This window comes from Microtus ochrogaster, unplaced genomic scaffold, assembly GCF_000317375.1.
Source record: "Microtus ochrogaster isolate Prairie Vole_2 unplaced genomic scaffold, MicOch1.0 UNK56, whole genome shotgun sequence".
Taxonomy (NCBI): domain Eukaryota; kingdom Metazoa; phylum Chordata; class Mammalia; order Rodentia; family Cricetidae; genus Microtus; species Microtus ochrogaster.
The window spans coordinates 1,402,513-1,422,217 of record NW_004949154.1 but is presented as its reverse complement, the minus strand read 5'-3'; the positions used below and the strand labels follow the sequence as shown (position 1 = coordinate 1,422,217).

Below are 19,705 nucleotides of genomic sequence, written 5' to 3'. Positions count from 1 at the left end.
AAGATTGGGAAATCTTTATATTTTCTGATATATTCTTCAATTTTTTTCAAAGACTTAAAAGTCTTATCATATTTGGGCAGCCACATTCCCTAGGCAGGGAGACTACAACAGCATAAGAAAGCTAGCCGGTCAGCTCCATCCCCATGGTTCCTGGTATATTTCCTAGACTTTGAAGTGGGTTCTTTGGTCAAGGTAATGTTGTGTGGAACAACAAGCAGGTCTCCTTCAAGTTCCTGCTCTGCCATCCCTCAGTGATGGATGCTGATGAGGAATTATTTGCAAATAAACCTGCTCTATCCAAAAAAAAAAAGTCTTATCATACTTGTCTTTCAATTGTTTGGTGGAGGTACACAAAGATGTTTTATATTATTTGTAGCTATTATAAAGGGTGATGTTTCTCTGATTTCTTCCACAGTCCATTTATGCTTTGCATATAGGAGGGCTACTTATTTTTTAAATTAATCTTGTATTCTGCCACATTACTGAAGGTGTTTATCAGGTATAGGGGTTTCCTGGTAGAATTTTTGGGGTCATTTATGTTTACTATTATAACATCCTCAGTTAGAAAAAGTTTAACTTCTTCCTTTCCAATTTATATCCACTTGATCTCCATTTGTCATCTTATTGCTCTAGCTAGAATTTTAAGGACTATATTGAATTGTCCTCAAAGATATGGAGACAGTTGACAGACTTGGCTTGTTCCTGATTTTAGTGGAATCACTTTGAATTTCTTTTCATTTAATTTGATGGTGGCTGTTGACTTGTTGTATATTGTTTTTATTATGCTTATGCATGTTCCTTGTATCCATGATCTCCCCAAGACCTTTATCATGAAGGGGTGTTAGATTTTGTTAAAGGCTTTTTCAGCATTTAATAAGATGATCACATAGTTTTTTCTTTTCTTTAAGTTTATTTATATGGTGGATTACACTGATAGACTTTCATATGTTGAACCATACATGCATCTCTGGGATGAAGGCGACTTGATCACGGTGGATGATTTTTTGATACGTTCTGGGATTCGGTTTGCCAGTATTTTAATAATAGGAATCAAAGTCACTTGATACAAGCTTTTTGAAATAAAAGCTAATTCTAAGCAATTCTATAGTAGTCAGTCAGGTAATGCCCCATCCATGTACCTTCTGCAACCCACCAGATCTATCCTGAGCCCCACATCTATACCCTGGATGAGTCAAGTCACCCCTGACTGTGCCACAACCAACCTCTACTACTCTATCAGGACTTACCCTACCTTAACCCCAAACCACAGGTGTCTCCCACACCAAATCCAAACATTCCATCCATATAGATCCATACCTACACTCAAGGCTTAGACCAGGAAGCACATCCTGAACATTTTAAATGCCTTCTTCAAAAATAATTAGTACTACTTTTTCTGTATCTCTTTACAGGAAAGGAGCACATTCATCTTCTACAACTTTGTGCCATATCTAACTTAAAATGTCACAGAATAAAAGACCAATAGTTTATGTCATAAAAGAAGAGATAAAAGCATTGGGGGTAAGCACTAAGTACTATTTTGGTTAATAAATAGTGTTACTTTTACTAATGAAAACATGGAGAAGCAATGATGTCATTTATAATCAGTTCCTTGAGGTTGAAAATATAGATAAATGCGCTTTGAAGTAAAGACAATTAAACCAGAGCTAATAGGACACACAGAGCATGGATTCACACTCCATTTCCAAATACTTCAGCATTATCCCAGCCTACACAGGTTTTTAGGAAACATATTTTGAGGTTACAGTTGTTGATGAAATTTGTTTACTGCCTTTGCTGGTAACCTTTATTTGAGAATGTTTGTAGATGACAAAAAGAAGGTCAGGTGGTAATGCCAAATACAAAGCCAAAAGAAGTTGTATAGATCTGGGGTCTTGTGTTGTCAGCACGGTCCTCTACATCAGCCCCAGGGGAATCATATAGTGAAACAATGCTGTCCCTCTCAGCTCTCTTCAGATTCAGAACACTATCCTTATTCATAATACCCATCCATACTTATGAGACCTTGCACAACATTTGGGTCCAAGCCAACAGCATGAAAACTTACACCCCCTCTCCAACCTCTCTCCAAGCCAGATCTCCCACATCCTTCTCCAGAATCCAACCCAGTGACTCTACCTGACATTCCCCATCCATGTACCTTCTGCAACCCACCAGATCTATCCTGAGCCCCACATCTATACCCTGGATGAGTCAAGTCACCCCTGACTGTGCCACAACCAACCTCTACTACTCTATCAGGACTTACCCTACCTTAACCCCAAACCACAGGTGTCTCCCACACCAAATCCAAACATTCCATCCATATAGATCCATACCTACACTCAAGGCTTAGACCAGGAAGCACATCCTGAACACTAGCCCATTCTCCTAAGACCACCTGACTCCATTACACCCAAGCTATTCTCAACCTCTAGGCCCAAGTCACCCACATATCCTCTCTTCTATTCCAATCTTCTCTGTCCATAGACTGAGACCACAACACCACCAAGAATCAGTAACATGATGACGGCAATTAATACAAACATTCCAATAAAACTTTAAATATCAATAGCCTCAGTTCTCCAAGCAAAAGATAAAGACTCATCAAACAGACCAAGAAACAAAGTCATCTATCTGTTGCCTCCTAGAAACACGTCTTATCTTTAAAGATAGACACCACCTTAAAATAAAAGGACGGATAAAAGTACTCCAATCAAATGGTACCAGGAAGCAAGCAGGTAGCACTATCATAATATCTGACTAAAGAGATTTTAAATTAAAACTAAGAAGAGATAAAAGAATATTCAAGCTAATCAAGAGAGCAAATAACCAAGAAGACATTATTACCCTAATCGTATAAGCACCAAACTCTTGTGCACCAAATTTCATTAAAAATGTATGATGGCAAAGAAAGCCAGCCTACAAACCACAATCCCAGACAACTTAGACAACAATGAGTACACTAAGGGAGGCTTACATAGATCTAATCTACATGGGAGGTAAAAAATACAAGATCTCCTAAGTAAATTAGGAGCATGGAGACCTTGGGGGAGGGCTGAAAGGGGGAAAGGAGAGGTGGGGGGAGCAGAGAAAAATGTAGAGCTCAATAAAAATCAGTTTAAAAAAAGGAAAAAAATGTATGACTGGATTTAAAGATTTAAAGATACAAATAAACATGAATCCACGATAGAACGCAATTGCAATAATCAACTTTCTCCAGTAGATAAATCATCTGTAAAAAAAGTAAACAGAATAACATCATAATTAATCGATACCATACATATCTCTAAAATATTCCACCCAAACACTAAAGGATACAAATTGTATTCAGCAGCACATAAGATTTTCTAAAATGATCATATCCTGGGACATGAAACTAATCTTTACAAATTCAAAAACACTGAAATCACTCCTTATATCCTATCTTACCACAATGTAGTAAAATTTAAAATTGACAGCAAACAAATCTCTAGTAATTAAGCAACTCATTGAGATTAAACAACTCATTACTGAATGAATAATGAGTCAAATAAGAAATCAAGAAATAAATAAAAATTTTCCTGGAACTAAATGAAAGTGAAAACACCACAACAAAACCTCTGGGATACACTGAAAGCAGTCCTACTGGGAAAATTTATACTTCTTAAGTGCCGACCTTAAAAAATTAAGAAAAAGCACAAATAAATGACTTAATGATGAACCTCCAAACTTGGAAAAACAAGAACAAACCAAATCCAAACCCAGCCAATGGCAAGAAATGATAAAAATCAACATATAAATCACTGAAATAGAAATAAAAAAAATACACAGAATCAACGAATCTAAGACCTACTTCCTTGAGAAGATTAATAAGATTGGCAGACCCTTAGCCCAACTAAACAAAAGAAAGAAATGGCCCAAATTAACAGAATCAGAATAAACGGAGACATTACAATAGACATGAAAGAAATTGGGAGCAGTATAAAGGGATGCTTTAACATCTGTCATCCTAGCTGGAAAACCTACAAGAAATGGAAGAATTTCCAGACTCAGACAAACCACCAAATTAAACCAAGAAGTGAAGAAATTAAAGAGACCCATAAGAAGTGAGAAGATTGGAATAGTAGTTTAAAAAAGGCTTAAAGTCTTTAAAAAAAAAAAAGTCCAGGCCAAGATGGATTTATAGCAGAATTCTACCAGACATTCAAAAAAGATCTACAACCAGTTCTTCTTAAACTATTTTAAAAAAAAAGAAAGAAAGAAACAGGAGTACTTCAAAATGCCTTCTACTAAGTCAATATTGCTTTAATATCCAAACCAGGAAGACACAAGGGAAAAAAAAAAAGAAAACTACATGCCAAAATCCCCAATAAAAATGCTCAATAAAATACTTGAAAACAAAATACAGATACATGTATCAAAAAGATTAGCCACCACGACCAAGTTGGCAGTATCCCTAAAATGCAGGGATGTTTCAACATATGCAAGTCAATAAAGAATCCACATAAGCGAAATTAAAGACAAAATCACATGATCATCTCAATAGACATAGAAAAGGCCTTTGACAAAAATCTAACATGCCTTTATTCCTAGAGAACGTAGACCTAGAGATAACACACTTAACATAATAAAAGCTACATGTGAGAAACCCATGGTCAACAAATCCTAATTGGAGAAAACCCGGAAGCAACTCCAGTGAGGTCAAGAATAAGACATGTGTGCCCACCATCCCTACTCATTTTCAACATTGTGCTTGAAGTACTAGCTGAAGCAATAAAGCAAGAGAAGGATATTAAAGGGATACCAACAGGGAAATAAGTAAAGCTATCCCTATTTGCAGACGACGTGATATTATACATTAGAGATCCCAAAACTTTAACCAAAAAAAAAATCTAGAAATGATAAACAAATTTAGTAGGCTACAGAATCAACTTGTAGAGATCAATAGCTTTTCTATATACCACCAACAAACACACAGAGGAAGATAGTATGGACACCCTCCCATTAACAACAGCCTGAAAGGAAATCAAATATCTAGGGAAAAACCTAACCAAGAAAATGGAGGACCCCTACAATGAAAATGATAAACCTTTGAAGAAGGAAATAGAGAAAGACACTAGAGAATGGAAAGGCATCCTATGCTCACAGATCGGCAGTTAACATTGTGAGTTAGACCATTTTACCAAAAGTTATGTACAGATTCAGTGGAATCCCAATCAAAATCCCCAACTCATTCTTCACAGAAATAGACAACACTATCCTAAAATGCATACATAACTACAAAAGAACCAGGATAACCAAAACAATCATGAGCAAAAGGACCTGTGATGGTGGTGAAGGGAGTGCTAGTCCAGATCTGAAGATATGTGACAGTGTCATCGTTAAAAAAAAGATAACAGTATGGTGCTTACACAGACACAAACCTGTAGACGCAGGAAACAAAACTGAAGACCCACATATGAGTACACATAACTTCAGGCACTTATTATTTGATAATGATACCAAAAGCATATGCTGGGAAAGAGAGCATCTTCAGAAAACGGTGCTGGGAAAGCTCAATGTCCACACGTAAAAAAATAAAAGTAGATACATATCTATCATCTTGCACAAAAATTAACTACAAACGTGTCAAAGACCTAAACATGAAGCCTGAGATACTGAAACTTCCAGAAGAAAATATATAGGAAGTATTCTACATGATACAGGTACAGCAACGGACTCCCTTTCCATTTTTCCAAAATATAAGGCCAACAACTGACCAGGTGGGGTTTGATAAAAACTGAAAATTTTCTGTGTAGCTAGAGTCAAACAGGGGAACAGGAAGCCCACAAAATGGGCTGATAAACTGGTGACCAGATGTGGCAGTGTTGTCAACTTGACAGACTAGGGAATCCTCAGGGAAGGGGATATCTTCGCGTGTCTGCAGATTATCTTGATTATAACAATTGTAAAGGAAGACGTGGCCACTGTGAATTTTGTACTGTATAAATGGGGAACGAGGACTGAGCAAAGCAAGCATTCATCTCTCTCTCTCTCTGCTTCCTGACCATGGTTAAAATGTGGCCAGCTGCTTCATGTTCCTGTTTCCTTGACTTTCCCGCCATGATGAACTGTACCTTTGAACTGTTGGACAAAAGAAACCTCTTCTTTGCCAAGGTGCTTCTGTCAGATTTTTTTTTCAATAGAAACAGGAACTAAGAAGACACTAGGAAAGCACTGTTTGACATAAATCTCCAGGTAAGCAAAAGAAAATTAAACATATTTGCATCTCAAGCCAGCCCTCAGCAAAGGGCGCTCTCAGTAGAGAAGGGTTTAAGCAATCAAGTAGAGAGGATGGCTAGTGAGGTGGTTACGTGCCTTAGCTTGCTTTCTTCCTGTTGCTTCAGGGGAAAAGAATAACAACAAGACAGAAAGCAACTTGGGGAGGAAAGGGTTTGTTTGGCTTGTAGGTTACAGTCCATTAACAGAAGAAGCTAAGGTAGGGAACCTAGAGGCAAGAGCTGAAGTAGAGGTCATGGAGGAACTCTGCTTACAGGATTGTTCTTCACGGTTTGCTCCACCTGCTTTCTTTCTTGTTTTATTTTGTTTTGTTTTGTTTTGTTTTGTTTTGTTTTGTTTTGTTTTGTTTTGTTTTGTTTTGAGACAGGGTTTCTCTGTGTAACAGCTCTGGCCATCATGGAATTTGCTTTGTAGACCAGGTTGGCCTTGAACTCACAGAGATCCATCTGCCTCTGCCTCCCGAGTGCCGCTACCAATCAATCCACTTTCTTATATACCCTGGACCACCTAATCAGAAGTGGTCTCTCTACATAAATTATAAGTCAAGAAAATGCCCCATGTGCTGCCCTACAGGCTGGTGTGCTGGGAAACTTTCTCAGTTAAGGTTACCTCTTCTCAGATGACTCCAGTTTCAAGTTGACTAAAAATGAACTATCACAATGTCAACCCACATCTTCCCCATCTTCATCACTGTTCCATAGATCCTTAGCTTTTGGACTTTGTGAATACAATTTTTCAAAACAAGGTGTAGTAAGAGCGGCAGGCTGTGTCCTGCCACCCGGTTGCCCACACAGCTAGCTTTACTCCGAAAAAATTACACGGAAACTGTATTCTTTTAAACACTGCCTGGCCCATTAGGTCCAGCCTTTTATTGGCTAGCTCTTACATATTGATCTAAACCATTTCTAATAATCTGTGTAGCCCACGAGAGGGCTTACCAGGGAAGCTCTTAACCTGCGTCTGTCTGGAGTGGGAGAATCATGGCGACTGCCTGACTTGGCTTTTTTCTCCCAGCATTCTGTTTTGTTTACTCCGCCTACCTAATTTTCTGTTCTATTAAAGGGCCAAGGCAGTTTCTTTATTTAACCAATGAAATCAACACAAAAGACTCCCACATCATTTCCCCTTGAGGCAAACATGCCCCCTAATGGGCTGGGCTTATCCCTACAACAAGGCCTAAACTAATTTAGTTTCCAGTGGCAAAGGTAAACACTGGATGTGGCAAGGGGTAGGACAAGGGAAACCAAAGTTCAAGTCCAGTCAAGAAAGAAAGAGAAAAAGAAGAGGCCAAAAGCCCCTAGCTGGTTTTGTGGGTTAAGAGCAAGAGACAGATAATCTTCAGGCTAGAGTCTGTCTATAAGACCATGCCTAGGCCACACTGGAGCACTGGACTGAGCTCCCGAGGTCCCAATGAGAAGCAGAAGGAGGGAGAAGATGAGCAAGGAAGTCAGGCCCACGAGGGGTGCACCCACCCACTGAGACAGTGGGGCTGATCTATTGGGAGCTCACCAAGGCCAGCTGCACTATGACTGAAAAAGCATGGGATAAAACCGGACTCTCTGAACATGGCGAACAATGAGGGATGATGAGAAGCCAAGGACAATGGCACAGGGTTTTGATCCTACTTCATGTTCTGGCTTTGTGGGCGCCTAGCCAGTTTGGATGTTCACCTTCCTAGACATGGACGGAGGACCTTGGACTTTCCACAGGGCAGGGAACCCTGACTGCTCTTTGGACTGGAGAGGGAGGGGGAGAGGAGTGGGGGGAGGGGAAGAAGAGTGGGAGGAGGGGGAGGGAAATGGAAGGCTGGGAGGAGGGGGAAACTTTTTTTTCCTTTTCTCAATAAGAAAAAAAGAAAAAAAAAGAAGAAAAAGACCATGCCTAGGAAGGAGATCAGTACTCAGAAAAGACTTTAAGATCCCACAATCAGCAGTTCTCCCTTTAGCCATAGCATCCTTCTGTGAAAGACAGATCAATAGGCCCCTGCTTTTCACTTAACTGGAGTCACCTACACAATCAAAATAATTACACTTGGAAGCTGCTATTAAATAAAATCCTTCTGGTTCGAGCAAAGAATATCCAAAGCACCCAACAGTTACTGCCACAACAGTCTCTACCTGGGCTCCTGGCTGACGTATAATTCCTTCAGCACTCAGAGATCATGAACACTCACCATCCTGAAGCAAAGGGCTTGACAGCACAGTGGAATGGTGTCTGGGGTCTCCATGACTACATCAATATCCTGCAGAGACTAGAATCAGCATCTTACTGAATGTTCTTCTCTGGAGACTCTTGACTAATATACTAATACACAGAGCCAACTAAACATATTAAAGGCTTCTCAGCCACACGCTGAAACCACCCTGAGTAGATTCACCTTGAAGAATAACACTGGCTTTCTCTTCTCACAGGCTGCACAAATAATGCTTGGCCTAATTCAAAGTGCACTGGGGTGTCTCTGGTTCTTTTTGTACCATCTAGAAGATGAGATGCACAGTATCGGTCCTGTCCTGATGTCAGTTACTGTCATTTACATGTTTGCATCTGGATCATTTGTGAGTACACTATGGCATTACTGATTTCTTCTTATTTGGTTTTAATTGATCAGTTCAAGTATGTGGTGGTCATCAGTATACTAGACTCAGTCGCTGCTTTTCAGTGTTCATTTGAGCCTGGATGAGTTATTTTTTGCATTTGTCTCATGTTCTGCTAAGTGTCTCAAGAGGTTGGGACATACAGGTAGAAACGATATCAAAGGATTATTATTCAGAAGACTCACAAAGGACATGGCTGACTATATAACGACTATAAGGCCTTTCTTTTCAGGTTGAAAATGCAAAATCAAGAGTTTAATGCCTACAGAATTAGAGGTGATTTTTGGCAAAATTACATAAGAGAAAAGAAAAGAAGAGCCCTGGGTACCCAAAAGAAGTCGAGGGAAATTAAATAGAGAGTCTTAAAGCGGATATTCTAATTTCTTTGGTGTGTTTATCAAATCGCCCATAAGGAGCATCCCCAATTTAAAGTAATTATACTGAGGGAAGCCCAAAGCTATGATTTCCCCCAGCTATCTTAGTTCACAGATGCACTCAATCCAGAAGAAATTTGTTGATGGGGGGTCATGTATGTAGAAGTCATGTGGCCTAGTGTCACACCTGACTTTCCCGTGATAGCAAGCCTCCAGAAGCAGCAATCTTAATCTAAGGGTGAGCTTCTTTACAGAGAACAGGTTTCAGGAAATCCTTCCCTGCCTTCTTATTTTCCTCTACCAAGAAGGAGCTATAAAGGAGCATAGGTCTCAGTAGAGCCCAGTCCCTGAACTTTGTGGAAAGTTCTGAGACATACAAGCACTCATTTCACTCAGCAGGGGTCTGACATTCACTTCACTGATTGGCAGACACTTCCTCAGAGGGCTCACCTCTGAAGGCATTGAAAAACTGACAACTTTCTGGAAAGAGGTGTGTACAGTAAAGAACAATGGCTTACACTGGAAATGGTACAAGGAGTCTCCAATCGCAAAGTGTCTAGAAAAAAAAATCCTAAGCCCAAGACATAAATAGGAAGTTTATAGAAGAAATTAACCACAAATAATATTTGATATGTGTCTATCACTGCATGATGCATTTTCCAATGGCACTTCAAGCTCATTTTAGCAATTTCCACAAGGATCAAATGCAGTAGCTCTTCATATCCCACTTTCCGAATGAGGAAGACAAATTCTGCGAAGTTTAAGTAACTCTGACAGAGTGCACCACAATAAAATGTCAGGGTTTTATTTAGACCAAGTTAAGGTCTGTAGACAAAAGTTTCTTTCCCACCCAGTCCTGCAGTCATTCCGTTCCAAATAAACACACAGAGGCTTATTTTAATTATAAACTGTTTGGTCTAATACTCAGGCTTATTACTAACTAGCTCTTACAACTTAAATTAACACATAATTCTTCTATGTTTAGCCACATGGCTTGGTACCTTTTCTCAGTGCAGCATTCTCATCTTGCTTCCTCTACATTTGACTGGCAACTGCACCTCTTCCTTTTCTCTACCCAGAATTCTCCTAGTCTGGTTGCCCTACCTATACTTCCTGCCTAGCTATTGGCCAATCAGCACTTTATTAAACCAAAACAACTGACAAATCTTTACAGTGTACAAGAGCATTATCCCACAGTAACAGTGCCTCTGCTTTCATAACAGATTGCATCCTCCTGGGTTGGGAGAGTCTTTATATCCTTCTTAGGATATTTGTCATTTTTGTAAGCACTGCAGACAAATGGAAGACATACTACAGGAAGAAGAGTTAACTCTGAATAATCCACAAACAGCCACACTTTCAACTCATTTCAGTAGGTCACAGACAGCACAGTGCTTAAGGAAAGTGGCCATAAATAAATAAAGCAAAATAAATTCATTTGATGAATTGTTTTCTGAAACCATTTTGCAGTGATGGGGCTTTCCCCTAGAATATCATGACAGAGGAAAGTGACTGACAAGCTGCCAATATAGACTGGACAATCTTTCAAATAGAATATCATGAGAAGGAGGACTTCTGTGAACCAGAGCTGCCATACTAGCCATCTTTGTTTATAATACTTCAGGTCATTGACTTGCTAACTGACCATCAAAGCAAGCCAAGGATCCACTATTTGCCCTTCATAAAACTACTGAGAAATTCCTGAGTTCCATCAACTACATGCTGATCTCATGAATGATAAACATCTTTTAAATGTCTTTTCATCTCTCTAACAGAGAAAAAGTAGAATTTTTGGGGGGGAATCCCTTAGAACGAAATAGATTTTTTTTTTATTTCAATGCCACTTTCTTCTTAAAATCCAGGGATACTTTAAACATCAGAACAACACTGATATTAGAGAGAATCTGTTGAGGGGACGGAGCATCCTGAGCATAGGTGTTTCAATATTTATTTCTACCCGCAGTTCATCAACTCAGGATCCAGCAGTATAGTCCAGGGTGATGCTTCAGCATGTCAGGTATGTGGGAAAGCAGTACACACCCCAAAGATGAAGCGTTACATAGCATAAAAAGGAAGAAATATTGATGATTCTGAGACATTGTGGCGGGGTGGGGACCTCTTCCAAATGCTCAGATGAAATATATCACTTAACTTTTAAAATGCACCTCAATGTGTCTTTTTTTAATAAATTAACTCTTTTTGATAAGTGATCTTTATTTGGGGGGAGGCGGATTTTGAGACAAGGTTTCTCTGTAGCTTTGGAGCCTGTCCTGGAACTAGCTCTTATAGACCAGGCTGGCCTCAAACTCACAGAGATCTGCCTGCCTCTGCCTCCCAAGTGCTAGGAGTAAAGGCGTGCGCCACCACTGCCCGGCTACCTCTATGTGTCTTATGTGGCAGTACGGGAAAGGGGTGCCTAGTGAGCAAATAAGGGGAGAGATGAGAGAGTCCTCGTGGAATGAACCCACATTGGCATCTAAAGGGAGCATCAATCATAAAGCAAAACTCTCAAAGGAGAGGAAGGGAAATTAGTCGGTGCCTTAATTAGGTTTCTATAGCTGTGATAAAACACCGTGACCAAAAGCTACATGGGGAGGAAGGGTCTATTTCATCTTATAACACTTAGGTCACACTCTATCACTGAGAGAACTCCTGGCAGGACCTAGCGGTGGGAACTGAAGCAGAGGCTAACTGGCTCGGTTCTTGTGGTTTTCTCACCCCACTTCCTTATACAACCCAGGACCACCTGCCCTGGGGTGGCACTGGCCATCCTGTCACGTGCCTGTCCCTCCCACATCAATCATTAATCAAGAGAATGTCCTGCAGACTTGCCTAGAGAAAAATCTGACGGAGGCACTCTTTCACTTGAGGTTCTTCCGCCAGAAGGCTCTAGTTTATGTCAAGTTGAGAAAGGTTTGGGGCTGCTAAGAAGAGGGTGAGAAAGGAATAACAACCTGGAAAGAGTATTTTCTTCTGGAAACCAGGTCCGTGGACTACCACCCGGACACCCCCAACAAGGAACAGTCCCGCGTGTCGTCGTTTAGAACTTTCCTCCACGCCTCCGCCAGCCCCTGGTGGTTGGTGGTTAGTCACGGCTCTCGAAGCTCACATACGTGGATTCGGGTTCTGAAGACCCCCGTGTTAGCTGTGTGACGCTGAGCAAATGCTTCTCTGTGCATCCCACTGATCTGATCAAACGTGGATAACACCAGCAAGCTAAAAGCTTTGTTTGCTATTTCTGCTAAACAACCTATCTTCCTTTTTCCCCCCAAGAGGATAGTGGCATGAGAGAGGCCACTTCGCTGAGAAGGAGCTCGGCAACTATGATTGTGGTGAACCAGGGTTTGGGTTTCTTACCTTTTTAATTTTTACCATAACCTAGACAGTCACTGTTAACATTGTCTTCCTTCCTTGTCCTTGTTCTAAGTTGATGACCCCAAAGTGTCTGCAAGCAAGTGTGCACAGGGCTAAATATCTGCTGTTGCTCTTCCAGAGCAATGGCGCAGTTGACCACAAAGCCCTGGCAGCCCTCTTGAGATTTTGCAAGTTCCTGACCCAATATCAGCTCATACTCAGTTTCTGCCTTTGTATGAAGTCTTAATTTTCTGTGCAGCAACCAACCGTGGTAACAGGTAGAAGCAAATACTGCCCTTTGGCTGATTTTCAGAAACTCATCAGGCACGTTGGATTTTTCTCTGGAAGCAGGGGGGTGTGGAGAGCCTGGCTGCAATTTCCAAGCCACAATCTATCTGCAGCCTTTTGGAAGCCCAAACATCTCTGGATGCCTCTTTCCCCTCCATACTGCCCCAAGGAGAAAGGCCCAAGTCTCTTTCCTATGTAGAACCAGCCAGGTTCCTTCTCTTGGCATCACTCCTCAGCACCACGTGTTTATAATCGGATAAGCTTATTGCCTTTTATAAATGATCTTCGTGGAGGGAAGGAGGTTTCCATCAAGACAGAGTTTCCCCGTGTAGCCTGGCTATCCTGAAACTTTCTGTAGATCAGTTTGGCCTTGAACCAAGAGATCTGTCTGCCTCTGCCTCTGCCTCTGCCTCCTGAGTGCTAGGATTAAAGACATGTACCACCGTGTTGGATAGGATGTAGATTCTCAATCCATAGACGAAGCCATGGCCAGGATACTACGAAACTGAACCAAGTGGGTTCTCCTGGTTTCCTCGGCAGAAGATTTCAAAGTTTCCTTCACAATAACTTAAGCTAATGTGGGGGGGGGGCACTAAGGAGATGACTTGCTGGTTAATTGAAGCCCTTTGCTAAACTAATGTGGGAGCAGAGTTCAGATATCCAGAACCTATCTATATAAATGCAGGTGGGCATGGTTCCTCACCTGCCACTGCAGCCCCAGAAGCCAGAGGAGCCCCAAAGCAACCTGGATAATAAGACCAACCAGATCAGTGAACCCCGGGTTTGACTGGGAGACCCTGCCTCAGGGAATAAGATGGAAGCGTGATCGAGGATGGGTGATACCCAGCCTCAGCCCAGGCCTCCACATGCACACCACCCGCATGTTCGTGCACATACACACACACACACACACACACACCCGTTTGTGTGTGCAAGTACAAAATTGGTAGAATAGCTAAAGAAGAAAGTCCTTAAAATACGAAGAGGACTTCCTGCTAAACAACCTGGCATTTCTGGGTCCCATAAGTCCTCTGTCCTTAAGTCATACCCTCTTCCCATCACCACAAGCACAACTTTCTAACATGCAGCAGTCTCTCCCACATGAATACAAAATACATACAACTTCCTCAGCTCCTTCTCAAGGGGACGCCCTTCCTTCATAGCTCATGCCATGTCCTCAGTGCCTCTTAAAAGGGTTTGGTGGCAGTTTCAACAGAAGTTTGGAACCGCTAAAAGGGCTTAAGTAGTGAAGTGGCAGGAATAAGCCTGGCAAGTTCTGAGCTCGAAACGTGTCGATATCAGGGTACTTATTAAATTTCATTACATTACAACCAGAATATAATTTTGTCCCCATGATCTTTATTCTAAGCCACTCTTTTTTTTCATTTTATGTTTTATGTATGTGGGTGTTTTGTCTGCATGCATGGCTGTGCACCATGTGTGTACAGTGAGCGCCCTCAGAGGGCATCAGACCCTCTGGCATGACATTGGAGGTACAGACAGTTGTGAGCTGCTCGATGGGTGCTGGGAATTAAACCTGGGTCCTCTGGAAGAACAAGCAGTGCTCTTAACTGCTGAGCAACCTGTGCAGTCCCTGTTGTAAGCTTCTGATGCTTAGCACAGTGCAGGTATTGCATAGTGATACCCTGATGAGCACACGCATGCCTCTTGTGAAATAAAATCCTTTTATGTAACTAACTTCTAGACAAGGTTAGGCTGGCGTCTTGATAGCTACTACTTTTAATATGTTTGCCAAAAGTGGGATTTTACAAGTTGTCTTTAGTACAAAAGAGGTAGGGAGATGGCTGTGTGGGTACAATGTTCCTTGCACAAACATGAAGACCTGAGCTCAAATTCCCAGAACCAATGTAAGCGAGACACAGTACCTCACCTGTAACCCCACTATGTCTAGGGTGAGATGGAAGACAGAGAATACCCAAGTGTATACACACACACACACACACACACACACACACACACACACACACACACACACACACTAGTCTTTTAAGTCTCTTTCTTTTATCCATGACCTTTTCGTTTTCTTTTTACATATTGCAGCTTGTGTTAGGAATTGTAATGAACACCATAAGTATCTTCGTGGCTATTATTGGAATAATCATATTTGCCATTGAGTTTCCAGCTTTTGAAGCCCTGGGAAAGCAGTACATTTGGTCAAATGTAAGTACTGATTTTAATGATAACTCAGTAATAGTGTTAGATATAAATAAAACCTTATTATGAACGATACAATGAAACTGCTCTAAGACATATATGGATAAAAAAACACAACAGTTTTAAAATTGCTAAGGAAGTTGAGAGAGCACATAATGGCTGGAAAAGAGCAGAGCATTTGCTGAAGTAGCCAGGAAAGCTGTTGCTGTGATACTGGAATACAATCATACGGTCGTCACACAAAGACAGACCCACCAAATAATAGCAGAAAGAGCTGGGACTGGAGGCAACTGAGCGACACGTCAAGATCCCTATCTCGAGAAATTCATCTTTGAGGATTTCATCCATGAGTACACTGTATTAACATCATTGCTACCCCCACTCTTATTTCAGTTCCTTTCTTCTCTCCTTCCTCTTGGCTTCATGGCCCCTTTTCCCTCAGTCATTATTGTTTATAAACTATTGAGCCTATTCAGTGTCACTCATGTGCACATATGTTTAGGGCTGACCTCTTGGCATTGGATAACCTACCAAGGCTGCATCCCTGGAGAAAACTGGGATGTTTTCTCCCTCCCTCAGCACCTATTGGCTGCCTGTCAGGAGTTGGGCTTGTGAAACTTCCTCCATCCTCCTTGGCATGTCAGCCAGTTGTCATTTTGCTGGTCTTCTCGGGTAACCATATTGTTGAGATTTCATGGGTACAGCTTCCCTCTCTGTCATATCCAGAACACATCTCACAGCAAAGTTCTGGTCCTTTGACTCCTATAACACATTTATTTATGGGATGAAGTCATATCTATCATCATTGGGAAATGAAACTTAAATAGTACCAAATCAATGAGATATCTATCTTAAAGAAAATTTAAATAGCCACATAGTCTCGTTGTGTGGGAAAGTAAGTCAGAGATAAAAGCATAAGCATAAAATTATGAAAATCACCATAACTACATGAACAAGAAAGAAAACTAGGAAACGAGAGGGGAAACTTAAAAAAAATGTTTTTATTTTTGATCTAAGATAGGCAGGGATAACAGCAGCTAAATGAATGAAGTCACTGCCCAGGGGCAAGGAGAATAGGGTCACTGCCTCAGCGGGCAAAGACAGTCCCCAGAAGACCAGAGGACAAGGCTACTGAGAATTATTGTCAGGCCTCTTAAACCTACAAAAATGTAGCTCCACTAGGTTGTAGACTTGAATAGGCCCTGTGAGCTTTCCCCCCTCTTAATTTTTCACTTTGGGAATGTGACCTCTGTCCGCTCCACTCTGTGTCTGTCTTAGCATGAAATGACTTGTTTTCTGGCTCCGTGAGTCCACAGCTGCAGAGAGCTTTTACCCACTACTAAACTGCAGTATGCATTTCTCCTACAACTAATTTCAAGAAGGATTTAGGCTTCTTGGCTTGATAATATTTAGGGAGATTTTGGACTCAGAATTGATGCTGTTCAAATTTGGAGAGATGTTGAGATGAGATATTTTAAACATGGAAAGAACATGAACTTGGAAGGACTAGAGGCAAATAATTATAAGTTGAATTGCATTTTTTAAGTACGTGCAACTGTGAAATTCAGTGAATGGAACCATTATAGTAATAATTTGTTAAGTTAAACTGAAGTCACATTGGAGAAGGGCAGACCATATCACTAGTGTTCTTCTAAAAAGGAAAGTTGGTGCATGAGGAAGATGGCCACACGAGTATAAAGACACATGGGAATGATGCTGCTGTGCTTCAGGGGACTCCCAGAATCTGAAGAGGGAAGTACACTCCTTCAGAGTGTCTCGAAGGAGCTTGGTCCCACCAATACATTAGATTTTTTTAGCTTCTAGAACTAGGAGACAATTAATTTCTATTGTAGAAGACATTCATGTTATGGTGCTTCTTTATTACAACACACTTGGAGAACTAGCACAGGAGGCCAGTAGATTGCTGCCTACTTCTCCAGTGTTTTATTCCAACTAATACAAGACATACCATTCAAACAACTAAGCTAAGACCCAAGAATGCACACAGAGCTGTCAGCTTCATGGTTGATTATTGCCTTGGAAATTCTCATCAATGAATTTGCTAACACTGACTGTTTTAGTCAGGGTTGCTATGGGTCTGATGAAACACCATGACCAGAAGCAGCTTGGAGAGGAAAGGGTTTATTTGGTTTACATTTCTACATCACTGTTTATCATCCAAGGAAGTCAGGACAGGAACTCAAAGAGTCCAGGAACCTGGAGGCAGGAGCTGATGCAAAGGCCATGGTGGAATGCTGCTTACTGGCTTGTTCCCCAAGGTTTGCTCGGTCTGTTTTCTTATAGAACTCAGGACCACCTGCCCCGAGTAGCCCCACCCTCAGTGATCTGGGCCCTTCTACATCAATATTAATTAAGAAAATATCATGCAGACTTGTCTACAGCCCAATCTTATAGAAGTATTTTCTCAATTGAGGTTCCCTCCAATGACTCTAGCTTGTGTCAAGTTGACATAAACTAGCCATCACACCTATTTTAATGGGTTAAACCCATCTGCCTATTTAAAATATACAATATAACAAATTCTACCCTATTGGAAGCCAGACAAATAATCAGCTATTGAAAAAAGAATAAGACGTTCTAAACACAATTCATTCTGGAAAAGAAAAAGATGGAACCCGAAAGAATCTGATTGTTTCTAACAGAATGGTCCATTCCACTAGGTAAATTCTCACTCTTCCCATGAGCTGAGAGAGAATAGCTTCATCAACCTCATGCAGCAACACCACTTAGAGAAGGGCATAGTAAAGAAAACAGAATATATTAAATAGAAGAGCATAAAACACAGATCCTATATCAGTCCCACCTATTGGTGGGGCTGAAGTTACTCAACAAACCGTATAGTGCTCTGTTTCGTCTGCTTCCCAGCCTCATCAAGTGTAAAGCAGCAGTAAAAGTTGGGAAGCTGATAACAGAATTAAAGCATTTAGCAAGTGATTCCTGCATAGATAATGAAGCAACTAACTTGAAATAGCCGTAGCTGTTTGGAGCTGAAAGGGCAAATGATATATTCTAACCTCGCAATGCTTTTCTCTCCGTTCTCAGAGGATTTGCTCACACGAGGGATTTTTCTTTTCTACTCCAGATGGCTGGCATGATGCTTCTGCAGATCTCCATCTTATGTACCATCTCAGAGCTGGTCATTACAGTCATCACAGTCGACTTGTTCAGAAACACGTTTCATCGACCCAGACTCTGGGATGAACGTGAGTAATGGAGAGAGGGGGATGACTCACATCTGAGTAATGGAGAGAGGGGGACAGAGGTAGCTGGTCCACCAGTCTAAGCTGAGACATCAAGTGTCAAATTCACTGAGAAACCTGTGTGAAGAATATGTGCAGACAAATAAGGAGAACAACATGGCAGCATCAACCTCTGGCTCCCACAGGGGCCTGAAGAGAAAGGAAGAAAGAAAGAGAGAGAAAGAGAGAGAGAGAGAGAGAGAGAGAGAGAGAGAGAGAGAGAGAGAGAGAGAGGGAGGGAGGGAAGGAAGGAAGGAAGGAAGGAAGGAAGAAAGAAAGAAAGAAAGAAAGAAAGAAAGAAAGAAAGAAAGAAAGAAAGAAAAGCCCTCAACAAAACACTGGGAATTTTGTTGGCTCGAGGCAGTTAAGAAAATCTATACCCAATCATTAGCCCACTTTGCCACGTTACCTATGCAACTTTCAACCAAACTATTCTTAGATATGTAAATAAATTGGAAAGCATACTCTTCACAAATGGAGAAAAGTAAGTAAGTAAGTCAACTAATCCTTTTCCTGGGGAAGCCTAAGCCCTAGACTCAAACATGGAAGTTTTCATTCAGCTCTTTTAAACGTTGATCAAAAGAACAAAGTGAACTGGATCTTGAGGTAGATTGATTCCCAATTTTCTGAGGAACCACCATATTGATTTCCATGTGGTTATACGAGTTTGTGCTCCCGCCAGCAATGAAGGAGTATTCCCCTTGCTCCACATTCTCACCAGCATGACCTGTCATGTGTGTTATTGATCTTGGTCATTCTAACAGGTTGTCTATCTCTTGGAGAAGTGCTCTATTCTGAAGAGAAATAGGGTGGAGTGGGGCTGGAGGAGCTGGAGGAATGGAGGGAGGGGAAATTGTGGTCAGGATATATTGTATGAGAGAAGACTCTATTGTCAATTTTCAAAAAAAGAATAAAAATAGTCTTCAAAAAGTCTAAAAGTATAGCAATGTCTAACCTAAAATAAAATAAAGACACCAAAACTCATCAGAATCCCAGAGCAGAAAATTGCAACAGCAAATTGGAAATTTTTAATACAACAAGATTTGAACAGGAAGGAAAAACCAGCAACTTGAAGGTAGGTCATTTTCAATTATCATCAGAGGCAAAGAATGAAAACAAATGCAAAAGAATGAACAGAGCACAAGACACCTGGGAAATACCACTGGGAGTGCCACAATGTGCATTATGGCGATCACAAAATGAGAAGAGAGAGGGGAGGAAAGAAGAAAGGAGCATAAGACATGTTTAAAGAAGTGTTAGAACATTTGTAGCTATAAAGAATATATTTTTTAAATCTCAAATTAAAACACAATTTTCTACTACTAAAAAAAACTAGCTTGGTGGTGGTAGCACAAGCCTTTACTCCCAGCCCTTGGGAGGCAGAGGCAGGTGGATCTCT

General features: G+C 41.0%; 1 protein-coding gene across 2 annotated transcripts in view; it reads left to right on the top strand.

Moving 5' to 3' along the window:
• Nucleotides 1–1,416: 1,416 nt before the first annotated feature.
• Nucleotides 1,417–19,705, top strand: part of LOC101985864 (membrane-spanning 4-domains subfamily A member 12-like) — a 22,288-nt gene continuing 3,999 nt past the window's right edge. The window contains exons 1-5 of one of the 2 annotated variants that reach the window (XM_005369659.2): nt 1,417–1,521; nt 8,673–8,816; nt 11,193–11,246; nt 14,933–15,052; nt 18,150–18,270. In XM_005369659.2, coding sequence (XP_005369716.1) covers nt 1,462–1,521; nt 8,673–8,816; nt 11,193–11,246; nt 14,933–15,052; nt 18,150–18,270 — 499 coding nt within the window. In that variant the 5' untranslated portion in view covers nt 1,417–1,461. Of the gene's footprint in view, nt 1,522–5,843; nt 6,220–8,672; nt 8,817–11,192; nt 11,247–14,932; nt 15,053–18,149; nt 18,271–19,705 lie in introns of those variants that run through there. The other variant, XM_013354646.1, reaches the window with a different exon arrangement.